This window comes from Neodiprion pinetum, chromosome 2 (assembly GCF_021155775.2).
Source record: "Neodiprion pinetum isolate iyNeoPine1 chromosome 2, iyNeoPine1.2, whole genome shotgun sequence".
NCBI classification, from domain to species: domain Eukaryota; kingdom Metazoa; phylum Arthropoda; class Insecta; order Hymenoptera; family Diprionidae; genus Neodiprion; species Neodiprion pinetum.
The window spans coordinates 723,040-736,177 of NC_060233.1; the positions used below are offsets into that span (position 1 = coordinate 723,040).

General features: G+C 40.1%; 2 protein-coding genes across 8 annotated transcripts in view; one reads left to right on the forward strand and one right to left on the reverse strand.

Moving 5' to 3' along the window:
* LOC124211112 (uncharacterized) overlaps positions 1-13,138 on the reverse strand; it is a 53,682-nt gene that overhangs the window by 24,795 nt on the left and 15,749 nt on the right. For all 7 annotated transcript variants that reach the window (XM_046609852.1, XM_046609847.2, XM_046609844.1 and 4 more), the window contains one exon: positions 59-181. In XM_046609852.1, the coding sequence (XP_046465808.1) occupies positions 59-181 (123 nt within the window). The remainder of the gene's footprint in view (positions 1-58; positions 182-13,138) is intronic.
* Positions 6,207-8,425, forward strand: LOC124211114 (uncharacterized). The gene is made up of 4 exons (XM_046609855.2): positions 6,207-6,300; positions 6,476-6,651; positions 6,753-6,879; positions 7,918-8,425. The coding sequence occupies exons 2-4, from the start codon at positions 6,504-6,506 to the stop codon at positions 8,336-8,338; spliced, it is 696 nt and encodes a 231-aa protein (XP_046465811.1). The 5' UTR covers positions 6,207-6,300; positions 6,476-6,503; the 3' UTR covers positions 8,339-8,425.

A 13,138-nucleotide genomic window follows, 5' to 3' on the forward strand; every position in this document is an offset into this window, starting at 1 on the left:
GTGACTCATTTACTCCGGCTACTTTTTTTTCTCTCTTACCTCGCGCGATGTTTCCTACCTGTAGCTGAAGGAGAACCTCGTCGTGGGCATTCAGAAGCTCCGTTGCCTCTTCCGACGTCGATCCAAGCTTCGTCAGCGAGGGTTGGACCTCGAGAACTTTCAATTCCAGCCATTCTCCGCTCTGGAAAATAGGAAGCAAGTTCGGCGTGATGAGGAAATTCTACATTTCAGTGTGTCGCGTTTGAGTCGCCGCAGCGGCAGATGAAAAAATTAGTTCGGCGAGTAACTCGTCTAGTTCGAGAGCAGTCGGATCTATTTTAATTGATTGTGTTACAGCAGGGCGCAAAATTCACTATTTGTTTATAGAACAAAAATAACGTTCGACGACCCAGATCCGAGCCATCTGCACGGCCCAGCCTCATTCACAAGGAAGGTATCCGAGGTTGATCCCTCCAACTTCTTTTTTTTTTAATATGCTATAGTAGACTAAAAACCAAGCGACACGTATTTTTTTTCATCCGTCATTAAACACTTTAAGGGGGCGAAACCACCCTTCAGAGTGAGGCAAGTCAATGACCGATTTGGCAGTTTCACCCACAAAAATATAATATTTTTTAACCAATCTAATTGGAAAAGTTTTTTTCATAACGAGAAATGAAAAATGTAATTTTCTTAATACAAGAAAAAAAAACTGTCAAATCACCCCTTGACACACTTTCTTTGGAGGATGGTTTCACCCCCTTAAAGTGTTTAATGGCAGATCAAAAAAAAAACACGTAACGCGTAGTTTTTAGTCTACTACAACATATTACAAAAGCGATCAAATCGGAGAAATCGACCTGGGATACCTTTCTTGTCAGTGGTCACTGAAATATGCTCATATCGCATGGGCAGTTGCCAATTACCGCCGAAAGTTCGCCTCACAGTTCACAGTATTGGCCAAAGAATGAATAACGGAAAACCGTCGGACTGTTGAACGTAAAAGTCTTGATGACAGCTTACCAGTCAATTGAGTAAAATTAGTACAATTCGTTGTTATGCGGGGGTAAAATGCCAAGCGAAACGTGATGAATAATTAAAACAGGTATTCCTACTAGTTCTGGGTTATCAGATTGTCGCGAGCTTGTATTCCTGGATAAAAACCGGTTTCTCATCGTCAGCTGGAGGATTTACTGCCTCCATAAATTCGGACCGTTTTAATAGCTACTTATAAAAATCTGGAAATATTTCAACGGGGATAAAATTTTACACGATCTTGGATAGAAATCGCCGTCATAAAAAGCATAAAAATGTAATCTACTAGTTCGTTCAGGGTCGTGAATTTTCAGGCCCGACAAAACCGATCCAATAAATATTTAACGCCTGCAGGTTAGTTTAGTTACAAATTTCGAGTAAGTACTCGGGCTGATTTTTTTTTTTTTTCTTGTACATTGTACCACTCGTTATCCTACTTCTCTCGAAAGTACCATTACTTATCCGCGTTCAACGATTCTCGGTAAGTCTTTAACCGTTAAATTAAATCTCTTACAAAGTGATCAAGATAAGACCAACAGCGACGCCTCGAAGTTGTAAATTAACGTGAACGCACGTGGGCAGGCTCGATGGAAATTTGCCGCTCGGTATTTTCACGCTTCGCGGAATTTTTCTCATAATTAAAAATCAGCAAACCTTCAACACGGTCCTAATTTCCTGAATGAGTTCATCACGCGTACAAAAATCTTAGTCCGCACACTCCTCTTATATTTCAACCTTGTTTGTTTTTTCTGTTTTTTTTTTTTATATTAATTACTCTGGTTCCAACAGCACGTAATTAACTCCACGCAGGTTCCACTTCGGATTATCGCACTCATTCGTTGCGTCCGGTGTCTGTAGGCCATGAATAATGAAATTCAGAGTGCAACATATACTCTCGACTGGAACTTCTTGCTCGACACTATACAATAACGAAGGTGTAGGTGTGTAGCTTTACGGGCAAGAAAATAAACTCGGCACTCTTAGCTGGAGCAGTTATCGTAGTCATTCAGAATTCTGAGATAAGTCTTCTTCTTCTTTTTCTTCTTCATTGGTTCCTTCCGGATAAACATTTGCACAGTTTTTTACGAACGCTTACCGTTTAATCTCTATAAATTACACAGGTATGCAAAAAAATATTTTATTTCAGCTGGATGGGATGCTTTTGGTAAATATTAAGTATTCCAGTGTGTTGAATCAAAAATGTCACCCATTTCCCTTCATCACGTACAGTATTCTTGCAAAATACAAGGTGTTTGCCTAAAAAAAAAACCTCAATTTCATTATAACGAACTAAACAATATTTTTCATAAAATTAAACCAACGATTCTTCACAAAATGTACTCAACATTCCGTGTTCATTCTTTTTGCCTATGAAACCTTTTCTTCTTCTCTTTGATACTTCTCTGATGATTCTACCAAACATTTTTCACTCGTAGAAATTCTCCTTAAATCGCATCGCGGGTCGCTACGGTATCTCGTATTGTCTTCACCCATCTGTTTGGCATAAGGTCTTTGCTATCGACATAACATCGTTCGTTAATTGGACACGCTTGGCATGCCTGATATACATATATGCATGTGCACCACTGCTACCGTTCTACAAGTTCGCGATTCTCAGGTCATCTCGGCTCTATCCCTCGCTTTTGAATAAAAATTTTCTTTGTCGTTTCACAGGAATTTTATTTCACTCTAAAATCCTATATACACATCGCATTATTCATGAGAGGTTAATCAAGTGGTCACCTTTCAATTGCCCGCGGGTATGACATAAGCAGGGCCCGGATAAATATGTATTCAAAGTGACGAAATATGTACGTATAATATAAACTTGATAAACTAAAATGTGGAAAATAGAAACTGCATCTTCTGGCTCCAAACATCATACTTTATTTAAGAAACCGCATTAAAGAATGAAGATGATTTGTATAAAAAATATATATATCTATATTAATCCGATCCGTGGACGACATAAGCTTGTCTAAATATTTTCAACGATTTTTCTCTGTCATTAATTACTGTTCAAAGGATTAGTATAACTCCTCCTCATGAAGAGTATAATATCTGCGTTTTTACAAGTGACACGTCTACTGTGCGGATAACTCTAATATTTGTTATTATATTTTTCCTTTCATTCTCTCGGCCATCGCTAAACCCAAAATTAGAGGTTTCTTCGCGCGTCTTTTTCTCGCGGTACGAAGTAAGGTATAAGCCTCAGATGATGGTTATAATCTTTTTTGTCTCGTTCTTTCCACAGCGCCGCACGTGGGTAGCGTCACGTTTACAGTACGGGTTACGTTTCTTTTTTTTTTCGTTATGGCTTGCACGTTCGCACGAAGGCGTGTGTGTACAATGTGGAAATGTGAGAGAATGTGGGCCGACTGTGTGTGAAAGATGAGACGCGGATGGATAAATCCTAATTGAATGAACTAAAATGATGCCAGCTTTGAGTTCCGTAATACAATGCCGCAAAGGGTTCGGGCGTCAAATCAATGTCGACAGATTTTGCTTGCCCTATCAAATTTCACCTTAAACACGAATAAAAGCTTCCTAAATCAGTACGATAAAAACACGAATGGAAATAAACATGATCCGAAGATTGATCCTACATTCGGAAAACCGTTTTTGCGATACCAGGTAATGTACTAAGGAGGTATACCTAGGCAGGATTTTTCGAGAAACGATTTGTTTTTTTGATTTTGCATTTGATCTTCGTAATTTACATATATTCACGTATATGCACAGAAAATTTAACGTTGATCCAAGAAATATTCTCCAAGTTACGCGAATATTTGCAAAGACACTCCGTAGCGTTTGAAAGTGCTTTTGAAGCTTTGAACGCGTTTTTCTCAAAACTACGTTTTCAAAGTCGGTGAACAAGAGTTGTTGGAAAGGACCGATCAGCATCAAATTTTAACACAAGCTTCATGAATATATCTTTCAATCGTCGACCGAAGCTTTTTTTCTCACCGATAAACATTTTGCATTTTATAAACAAACTAAGGCGAAAATTTATATGGAAAATGGATTCTTTTTATTTTGAAAAGCCGCTGTTCTGTTGAAAGTTATTATTTTCAAACTAGATGATAAATCTGGTTATTATTTTCGCATACACGACGGAGAAGGTGTGCGAGGATGTTGTCAATTAAAAATCGTAATATCCGTTGCAAGGATAAACGGCAAAGCCAAAGCCGAGGCCAAATCGGAGAGTTGACGCCAACTGTTTGAAGATCCTCCGCAGTTTGCTGCGTCTCGAGTTTTGGCACGAGGCCAATATTCGAAATGGAAAATTAAACTATATCTAAACGCGTGTACGTAGGTATTTACATACGTACATATACAACACGTTCGTGTACACATTCAGTGCTTCGGGTTCAACGGCTGCAGCAGTTTGGTTTTTTCTTTTCGTATACCGTTTCTCTCCTCGACGTCGACGTCGTCTTCGTATTCGTCTCCGTTTCTCCATTTCTCGGCTTTCTGCTTCTTTCCGACGTCCGCTTTTGGCGCGATAGAGAAACGTGAAGTCTATATACGTACTTACAACCTGGCCGAAACTATTCGCCGCAATACTTTTCCCGGAGCAAATTATTCATTCAACCAAATTCAGCCCTGGTGAAAATTGTTTCTACGATTTTCTAAAAATTTCAATGAAAATTGTACATATGAATAGTTTCTCATAAAAACTTGTAGACTTTCATGAAAATATTTGAATTTATCAGTAAAATATTTACAGTATACTACAATTTTTAACGAAAATTAACAATTTCGTACGAAATAGTACGAAGTGTTCCAATTTCTGTAAAAATTCGTGCTAGCAGAAATTTTCACGAGGGAGGTGAACTGGATATAAGACAATTCACGCAAACTTTATTACTTTCATTGGATTGAAAAACTGATAAAAAAAAACATTCATTTGACATCGCGCGACCTTTATTCCGCCGCAAGAATTATCTATAAGATCAAGTTCTCGTTACGCCGACGGCACCTATAGCGAAGAATGAGGTGATGCACGAGACGCTAAAAGCACGAAGAACTTCGTCGCAAGCGTTCAGCACGAATGAGAAGGACAGAAGTCGATTGGCAGCCTCGTTTCTCGATCGTCTCTGACTTTGGTCAAGTGAAAGTTACGTACCGACGGTATCCCACCGTTCTACAAAGATTGACGTCGGGTTCTCCCTGCAGGGGACTAAGGCCGCCAGAGAAACAGACGTTATACACCTGTGGCGCAGACTCTGACGATATGACGAAAGAGCGCCGCGCCTGCCATGCACGCCGGCATTTCCATATTCGGATATTAAATATCGGCCATGGGTTATAATGTGTCGGTGCCGAGCGATCGGTAGGATCTTAGAGCTTGTCGACACTGGGGGAGGGGGGGTTGAAGTTCCGAATTTGAAAAGTTGCGAAAGAAACTTCAAGCAGGGTACTCAAACTTTGAAGAAAAAAGAAAGCTTCGAATGGTCGTAAAGCCGACGACAGTTCAAAGTTCAGAGATCCAAGATTTCGAAAATTCAAGTTACGAAAAGTAGAGTTCCGGTGAAATAAAATTCCAAAAAATAAAGTTCTGGTAGAGTAGGATTCCGCAAATTAAAATGTATACTCAGACAGCGTAGTTTGCTCGACGAGTGGACGCAAAATATCAGAAAAACCGAAAATCAAAATGACCAGGATTCCGGACGTAAAAATATCGAAAATAAAAAACAAAGAAAGATCAAAGTCGTAAAACTTCACCTAGCCAGAAATTCACAGAACTAAAAATTTTGGAATCGTTCAGAATTTCGATGTTTCATAGTTGTCGGACAATTAACCTTATATATATATATATACACCCTTTCGACATTTTATTCCTTCGGAACTTTGATGTTTCATCAAAGTTTGATTTAGTTACTTTAAGTTTCGCCGTATAATAATTCGAAATTTGGCGCGTTCGAAACGTTTCAAATTCGAAATTTCAACCCCGGCCCGAGACCGGCCCACGCCTACAGTCCCGAGGTCAAAATTCTGCTCCAAAAACTCAGTGAAGCTTTCGACTCCGGTGCGTAAGGCGGAAGGCTGTAGGAAGGTTTTACGTTGTGGCCGTTTCGGGGTTATTTCGGGGTATTGCACGAGCCTACAGCTATTTCCGAGTCCTCCATCCATCCAGCGTCGGTTGAGCAGAAACGTCGAGTTAGCCATCGTTCTCCGAGAGACTCTACGATGGATAAATTTAACCAACGGTCCGGCCTACAGGCCGATTCGATACCTAAGCCTACTCCTCGAACACACCGCGCTCATCAATGGATTTGTTAGGTAGGTTAACATCGTTTGGTAAGAGATCGCGACTCGTGACGTGAACCTAGCTGGCGGCGATCGAGCGGAAAGGAAGGAAGTTGAAACGAGAATGATCGATAACAAGATCGTTCAACTGTCTGTCCGTCGTCGTTACGTTCAAAACTCCATTTGCTGAAGAATTTCGCGATTACAGTAAAAAGATCACGGAAACTAGGGAAAGGATGCCGAGGACCCAGAGCATCAGCGTCTGTCTCTTAAATGCCATCAAGAAGTTTCCAGAGCTTTACAATTCTCAGCATGACCTTGCCAATGACAAAACCCACAGCATGGTCGTGTGGGACTTAATTTCCTACGAACTTAACACGCCAGGTACGAAGTGCAGACTGCTCATGTTTTCAAGCTCGACGAAAGCTCCGGTCAACCGATGGAACTGTCGAATCGTCAAAACATAAATTCACTATCCTTTTCAGTTGGCGTGCTGAAGAAGCGATGGCAGAAGCTACGATCATCCCACAAAAAGAGGTGCAGGAAGTTGAAGAGCGCAAAATCCGTCGCCCCTCTACCACGTGACGAAATTTTCCACCTCATGCAATCCATGTACGTATGTCGTCCTCTTAAGGGGTAACACCACTCTAACGGACGAAAAAAAGGCCCAGCTTGGACGATTTATTTTGGGAGTATGAAAAATGGAATACGATTTCTTTTCGGATGGTTTATATGACACATATTGAAGTATGAGAAAAAAAATTTTATCATCATTTTGTTCCAAAATAGCAGCGAAAGAGCCAATCGTTGAAATCTCCTGTTTTTAAACTTAAAAAAAAAAAACATAAGCAGTCAACTGTTGATAAAGAAAAAACTTCAAATTAAATAAAGAAAACGGGTACGTACTTTTGTAGAAAATTCAGTTGTGAAGCTACTGTCAAAATTTCAATTCGATCCATGCAACGGTATTCAAGTAACCTGTCCTCCCAGTTTGAAAAAAGTAGTTTGGAGAAAAATTCGGTTAAAGTTTTAGGATGCATTGTAACGAAATTGAGAATTGAATCTTTGTAAAAGAAAATTTTCAGTACAGGACCTACTGGATATTATTTTTATGACCCTAAAATATTGTTTAAGCAAAAAAAAATTAAAATAGTGGTATTACCCCTTAACCGGTTTAACAATAATTCACAGTCCGAATTAGTAAGCCGTGGTCCGCATTTAGCAAAAATTATGCAATTGAGACAAAAGGCAGAGACGTAATTTTGCGATCAATATTATTTACCCTATATAAAAACCATTGATAAGTAAATTCGAATCACGAATGCGGCGAGCTGCGGGTTTAGTTTCAATTTTCCCAGTCTCGATCGATGGCGATTTCAATCGACGATCAGTTTATTCGTGATCCGGTTTTTCCAGAACCAGATTAGACGATAAATTCGTTCAACAACTCAGAGTGGCCGGTCACGAAAAGAAGCGCGTAATTTATCTCTCTCCTTTCTTTGACCGGGGAAAAAAACTTCTCACCGTTACGCCGGCCGCTCGGAGCATCAGGGATTTGCTTATTTATATTTACACCGATAGTGATGCAAGATGGAAAGACGATAGCTTTTCGCCTGCTCGACTTTAAACGGTTCTATAAATTTCCCCCAGGCTCATCGGGAATTCCCTCGGGATCGTGGATGACGATTCCGTTTCTTCGGCGGCGACGCTTTCCGTCATATCGGAGGAGAGTCGCTCTTCTCTCGGTTCGAGCAGCAGCACTTTGATCAACGAAGAACGACGAGAGTCCTCGTCGGAATTTGATGCCCCGAAGAGAGTCCTGCGGCCCCGGAACTACCAGCGGTCACCGGAAATCGCCAATTTCGAGACATCCGAAAACCGGGAGCATAAAATCGTCGATCAATCTCACTCAAGCCGGGCGAACGAGCCCGTCAAGATTTTCTTCAAGAGCATGGCTCTGACGGTGTCTAAATTTCCGCCGCACCTTCAGGCCGAAACGAAAACAAAAATATGCGACATCGTCGTCGAGGCCGAATTGAAACTCTCGTCAGGACCGAAGCTCCGATTATAGACTCATTTTGTCCTTTACCTGTGTTCGTTTTTCGTTCCCGTTAATGTGAAGTGTTAACACTGGTTCGGTATAGGAATAGTTGTTGTACAGGAATGAGTAAATGAACCGAAAAAGAAAAAATACGTTGGTCGCTCTTTCATTTACATAACTTTCTTTCCGATCTGTCACACATGATCCCAACGATTTTCCACGCTTGAACAATTCTCGATCCTCCCTACATTTCCACTCGTGACTTGTGGTTCAGCATGCTTGAGGGGTTATACCTATATAGTCAGGAGACCGAAAGTAGCGATTTTTCAAGGATTCTTCGTGAATAGACGTTTCAATTTGTTAATATAAATATTCATACACATATTGGAGTACCATTGAACTTCATTTTGGTATTTTTTATTTGTAAAAATAATGATTTTCAAAGCTGCTATAGCCGATCTTCGGGAGCACCTAAAAAAAAAGCGTCTTGCGGTGAGCAAGATATCTCTTGGCTGGATAACCCGAAATGAAAGAACAAAAATGATTTAGTTGATATAAAGTATTATCTGATCTTTGATCGAAGGAATAAGGAAAAAATAGTTTTTAACAAAGCGGCGGCTTTTCAAAAAAAAAAAAAAATAGCTTTTCCATAAAAATTTTCCCCTCGTTTGTGTATAAAAGGGAAAGTATTTGCTGGTGAGAAAAAACATACGACCAAGAACTGAAAGATATATTCATAAAGTTTGCGTAAAAATTTGAAACTGTTCAGCCGTTTCCGAGAAATCTTGCGACTTTGAAAACATAGTTTTGAGAAAAAAGCGTAGTTTCCAAACGTACTTTCAAACGCTCCGGAGCGTCTTTGCAAATGTGCGCTTAACTTCGAGAATGTTTGTCGGATCGACATTACATTTTTTGTGCATATACTCGAATGTGTGCATATTGCGAAAATGAAACGTGACATATAAAATCGAATTTTGAAAAATCCTGACTAGGTACAACCCCTCAAAACATCGAAAGTTACGACGACAAAAGCTCAATTTCTCATTTCTTTCAATCCAGCGAGTTGAAGGAAATCGATCGAGTAAATCGAACACCGTTGTGTAAAATGTTTTATTACGATCGGCCGTCGGGCTAGGGCCTGAGACGAGACCAGCTGCTCGCATGGCTCTTTTTGTAATATATTTAGAGAAGAGTGAGAGATAAAAGCCCGGAGTACAGAGGAGCGCGGGACATCGAGAGAGGAGCGTCTGTGAAATCACAGCTTCGGTCGCGTCTCGGCGCGACCGCGACGCACACGATGGATCTAGGAAACCGGTATTAGACGACCGACTGACTGCGTGTGTACCTTGCCCGTCACTCTTTACTACGAACCTTATAAGTGCGAGGAATCGTGCTGCCGAAGGTGGACCGCGGGTCTAATTGCAGGTCTGCGGGAAGAATCGGCCGATTCGACGACCCTTGACCCGCAAAATACTGCCAATATTTGATACGAATCCGGAAACTTGATCTAAGGGTTATTCGGTGACGTTGAATCGAACGGTGATGATAATTTTGCAATCAACCCCAGGGATCGTTAGAAAAAAAAAGGGAAGACTGACGGTAAGACACGGTTGAATTGTTTGACCCTGACGAAAATAGAACTGGAGGAAAAATTCAGACACGCTGAGGAGGTATTTGCCAGTCTTTGCGAAAAACCGCAGAGCTGTTTTTCAAATCTTTTATCTGCATCTGCGGTAAGGACCAGAGCTTAAGAATGAAAAATGTTTTGGCACGACGATACGCGAATGACGCCAAGGATTTACAAGATTACCGGGTTTCAAATGATTAAAATAATGGAAATGGAATTCGAACTTTGGATTCGAAGGCAATCGATTTTTCACAGTCGATTTATGGGAATACGTGAATTTCACCGAGTAGCTTTAGAGAATTTCATTGCAGCCGATGAGGGCTGACAGTAGTAGGGAAAAACTTGTTGACAGAGATTTACGCGGTCACGGAGAAATCTTGGTCACCGTTTCCTGCGATGCGTAATTGCTCAGAATAGAAGAATCGGGATTTTCAATGGAATAGCAATTTCTAACTGCCAAATGAAGCTCGAGCTTGATAATAAGTAGGTTACAAGCATACGACGCTGGATATTATCAAGAGCTCCAGGTCGTTAATTTTTTATTTTGCTTCATTGATGGATCAGAATAAGGATGAAAATCGTAATAAGGATGAAAAATGATACGGAAACCGTGTTTGAATGTTGAAATATACAACAGAAGCGGAATAAGTCCATTGCAATGAAATAAAAAATTCCATCTACGTGTCTTTAGCACTTATCACGTCCGGCAGAATCAGTTTGTTCGAAATGTATTAAAAAGGGTTGCTGTATTATCGATGCAAGGATCCTTCATGCACATGCTTCAAATTGAAAACATTGACTCAAAATGCCCTTATTTGGTTAAAGATGATTTTGAGATATGTCGGACATGTTTCAGAAATTTATTTTTCTTTCAAAATTCGCATTTTTCTCACAATGTGAGAATAAATTTACAGAATAAATAGAAGGATTCGATTTTTTTCGCAAACTTTACCCCTATTTCATACACTTGATTATTCAATGTGCGGTATATCTCGAGAAAATCGTAAAAAACGAAAATCAAAATTATAAACTACATATGATGTTGAAAAAAGCGAATGGTCTGATATTATTCAACCAACGTTCGAAAACCCTAGTAGCAAGTATACATCAAATATTGTCAAGTATTTTCACGTATACTATAATCGATATTAATCGAAGATCAGTATGAAGTTACAATAATGTTACTGTAACGATCATACATATTAAAGAAAGAATCTTTACTTCGCACCTCTACGAATGACTAAAATTCAGTAACCCATTACAAACAAAATATCCTTATATTTTGCAAAGCAAACTTCTTAAAAGTCATTCTAAAAATTGCACATCAACGATTTGTTCGCTGATGTTTCGTCACGTTAACGTTAACAACGTCAGCCTCACCCTCAGAGATTATCTCAACATTTTTCATACAATTTCAAAAACGAAAATGATCCGTAGATACTGTAATAAAATTCCAAGAGTCTGCTGCTACACGATGAAGAAAACGGACGTGTGAATACGGTCAGGTAATTGTGAAAAAATGTTCCCTCATCCTTGGCCATTGGCCCTTGGCCCTTGGCCCTTGTTCAGGGGGGCGGTCGAGTCTCGGGTTAACCCGATGTAAGACGGTGTGAAATTGGGAATTATCTTTTTGTTTGCCGATGCGACGGAGGTTCATTCGCGCGTGTCCGACTCTCACATTGACCACCACGTCTTACGTTTGTCTTGCCGCTGCTGCTGTTGTTGCTCTCGCGTCGTTCGTTTCAATGCAGCAATCATGACGTCGTCGTTGGCACGACGCCTTGCGTCACCGCTATACATAATATTTCAACCACACCGCGAGCGGCAGTCGAGCACGGCTCGATTTTCACAACGGCGTGTTAATTTTTTCGGAAAATTACGCAATCCGCGATTTTCGCGACTTTTTTTTTTCCAAGATTTATCCTATATAGTTCCGAAATTACGCTTTTACGTTCAAAAAGAGATTCTTTTAATATTCATTAGCTTAAAATTAAGACAAGTTATTGTGTTTTTTTTTTTTTTTTTTTTACTGTTTATTCCGCCACCGAAGATCGCAGACGATTATCCACGCTGTTCTTATGACTCATCTAAGTCCTACACCGCGTTGCTTTTGACATTCATAGATTTTGAAAGGATGCGCTTTGTTGCGAAGATCGTCATGCGGTCGTAAGTCGAACGGTTGTTAGACGGAAAAAAGTGTCGCGTGATTTGTGAAATTTACGATAAATCGTGTGGAGAGAAAAAATATACTTCGTAGGTTGGTGTGCATATGCGGTTTCAGATTTCGCCGGCATCCATTTTTCAGGAATCATGCGTGAAACGTTATTAGCTTATTTCAAGCGTAGCCTCCAATTCGCTATTTGCTACTTGACATTCGTTACGGTACAGATTATGTTTATATTTTTTGCCTCAATCTCTGTCATCGTAAAATTCATACGAATATTTGTGGTTCGACAAAACGTAGAATTGAAATGTGTAAATTTATTGGCTAATGAAAAACGGCCAACAATACGAAAGCCAAGACGTTCAGAGGGAATTCTATTACTGGAACGGTGGAAACGATGAGACGCGTAACGCGGTGTCACTTCTATTTCTATAGTTTGATATTTCCTCATACATCTTAATATACATGTCATTCCCGCTATCCACTAACGTTCATAAGACCTATTGTTATCAAAAAATTCAACGAAGAGTTTGGTAACAATTGCAATATGTAAACCACCTACTTGACATTTGTCTGCGGCTGAATTGCGAAACTTGAGCTTCGTTTCAATTCACCGAAAATTAGCGGTGAACAGCTTTTGCAAAGTCGAATATTTCAATGGATAAAAAATCATCTCAATTCCGATTCGAAGTAGCTATACACTTTTTATACTTCGATAATCGCAGTTTGAATAGCGTATGGAGTCATTTTTTTATTATTATCAGGGCTTTAGGTTTTTGCGTCTTAAAAATCTCTGGGACAGATTTTTCGACCAAACATCGTGTAAAGTCCATTCTTACTTGTAAGAGGGCAATGACGAGTCTTGTCTCTCCGCTCTGCACGGCTATCGTGCTAATCGTCGTAGTTTTTGGTGGTTTTGAATTTGACTGGGTCGAATCCTGCTCCCGGTTCCTGTTTTCTCGCCCTTCGTCGTTGCTTCCTTCCCGCCGGCGTTCATCGACGTTTGATTGTTCCGGTTCATCCCCGGAACCCTCGGGAT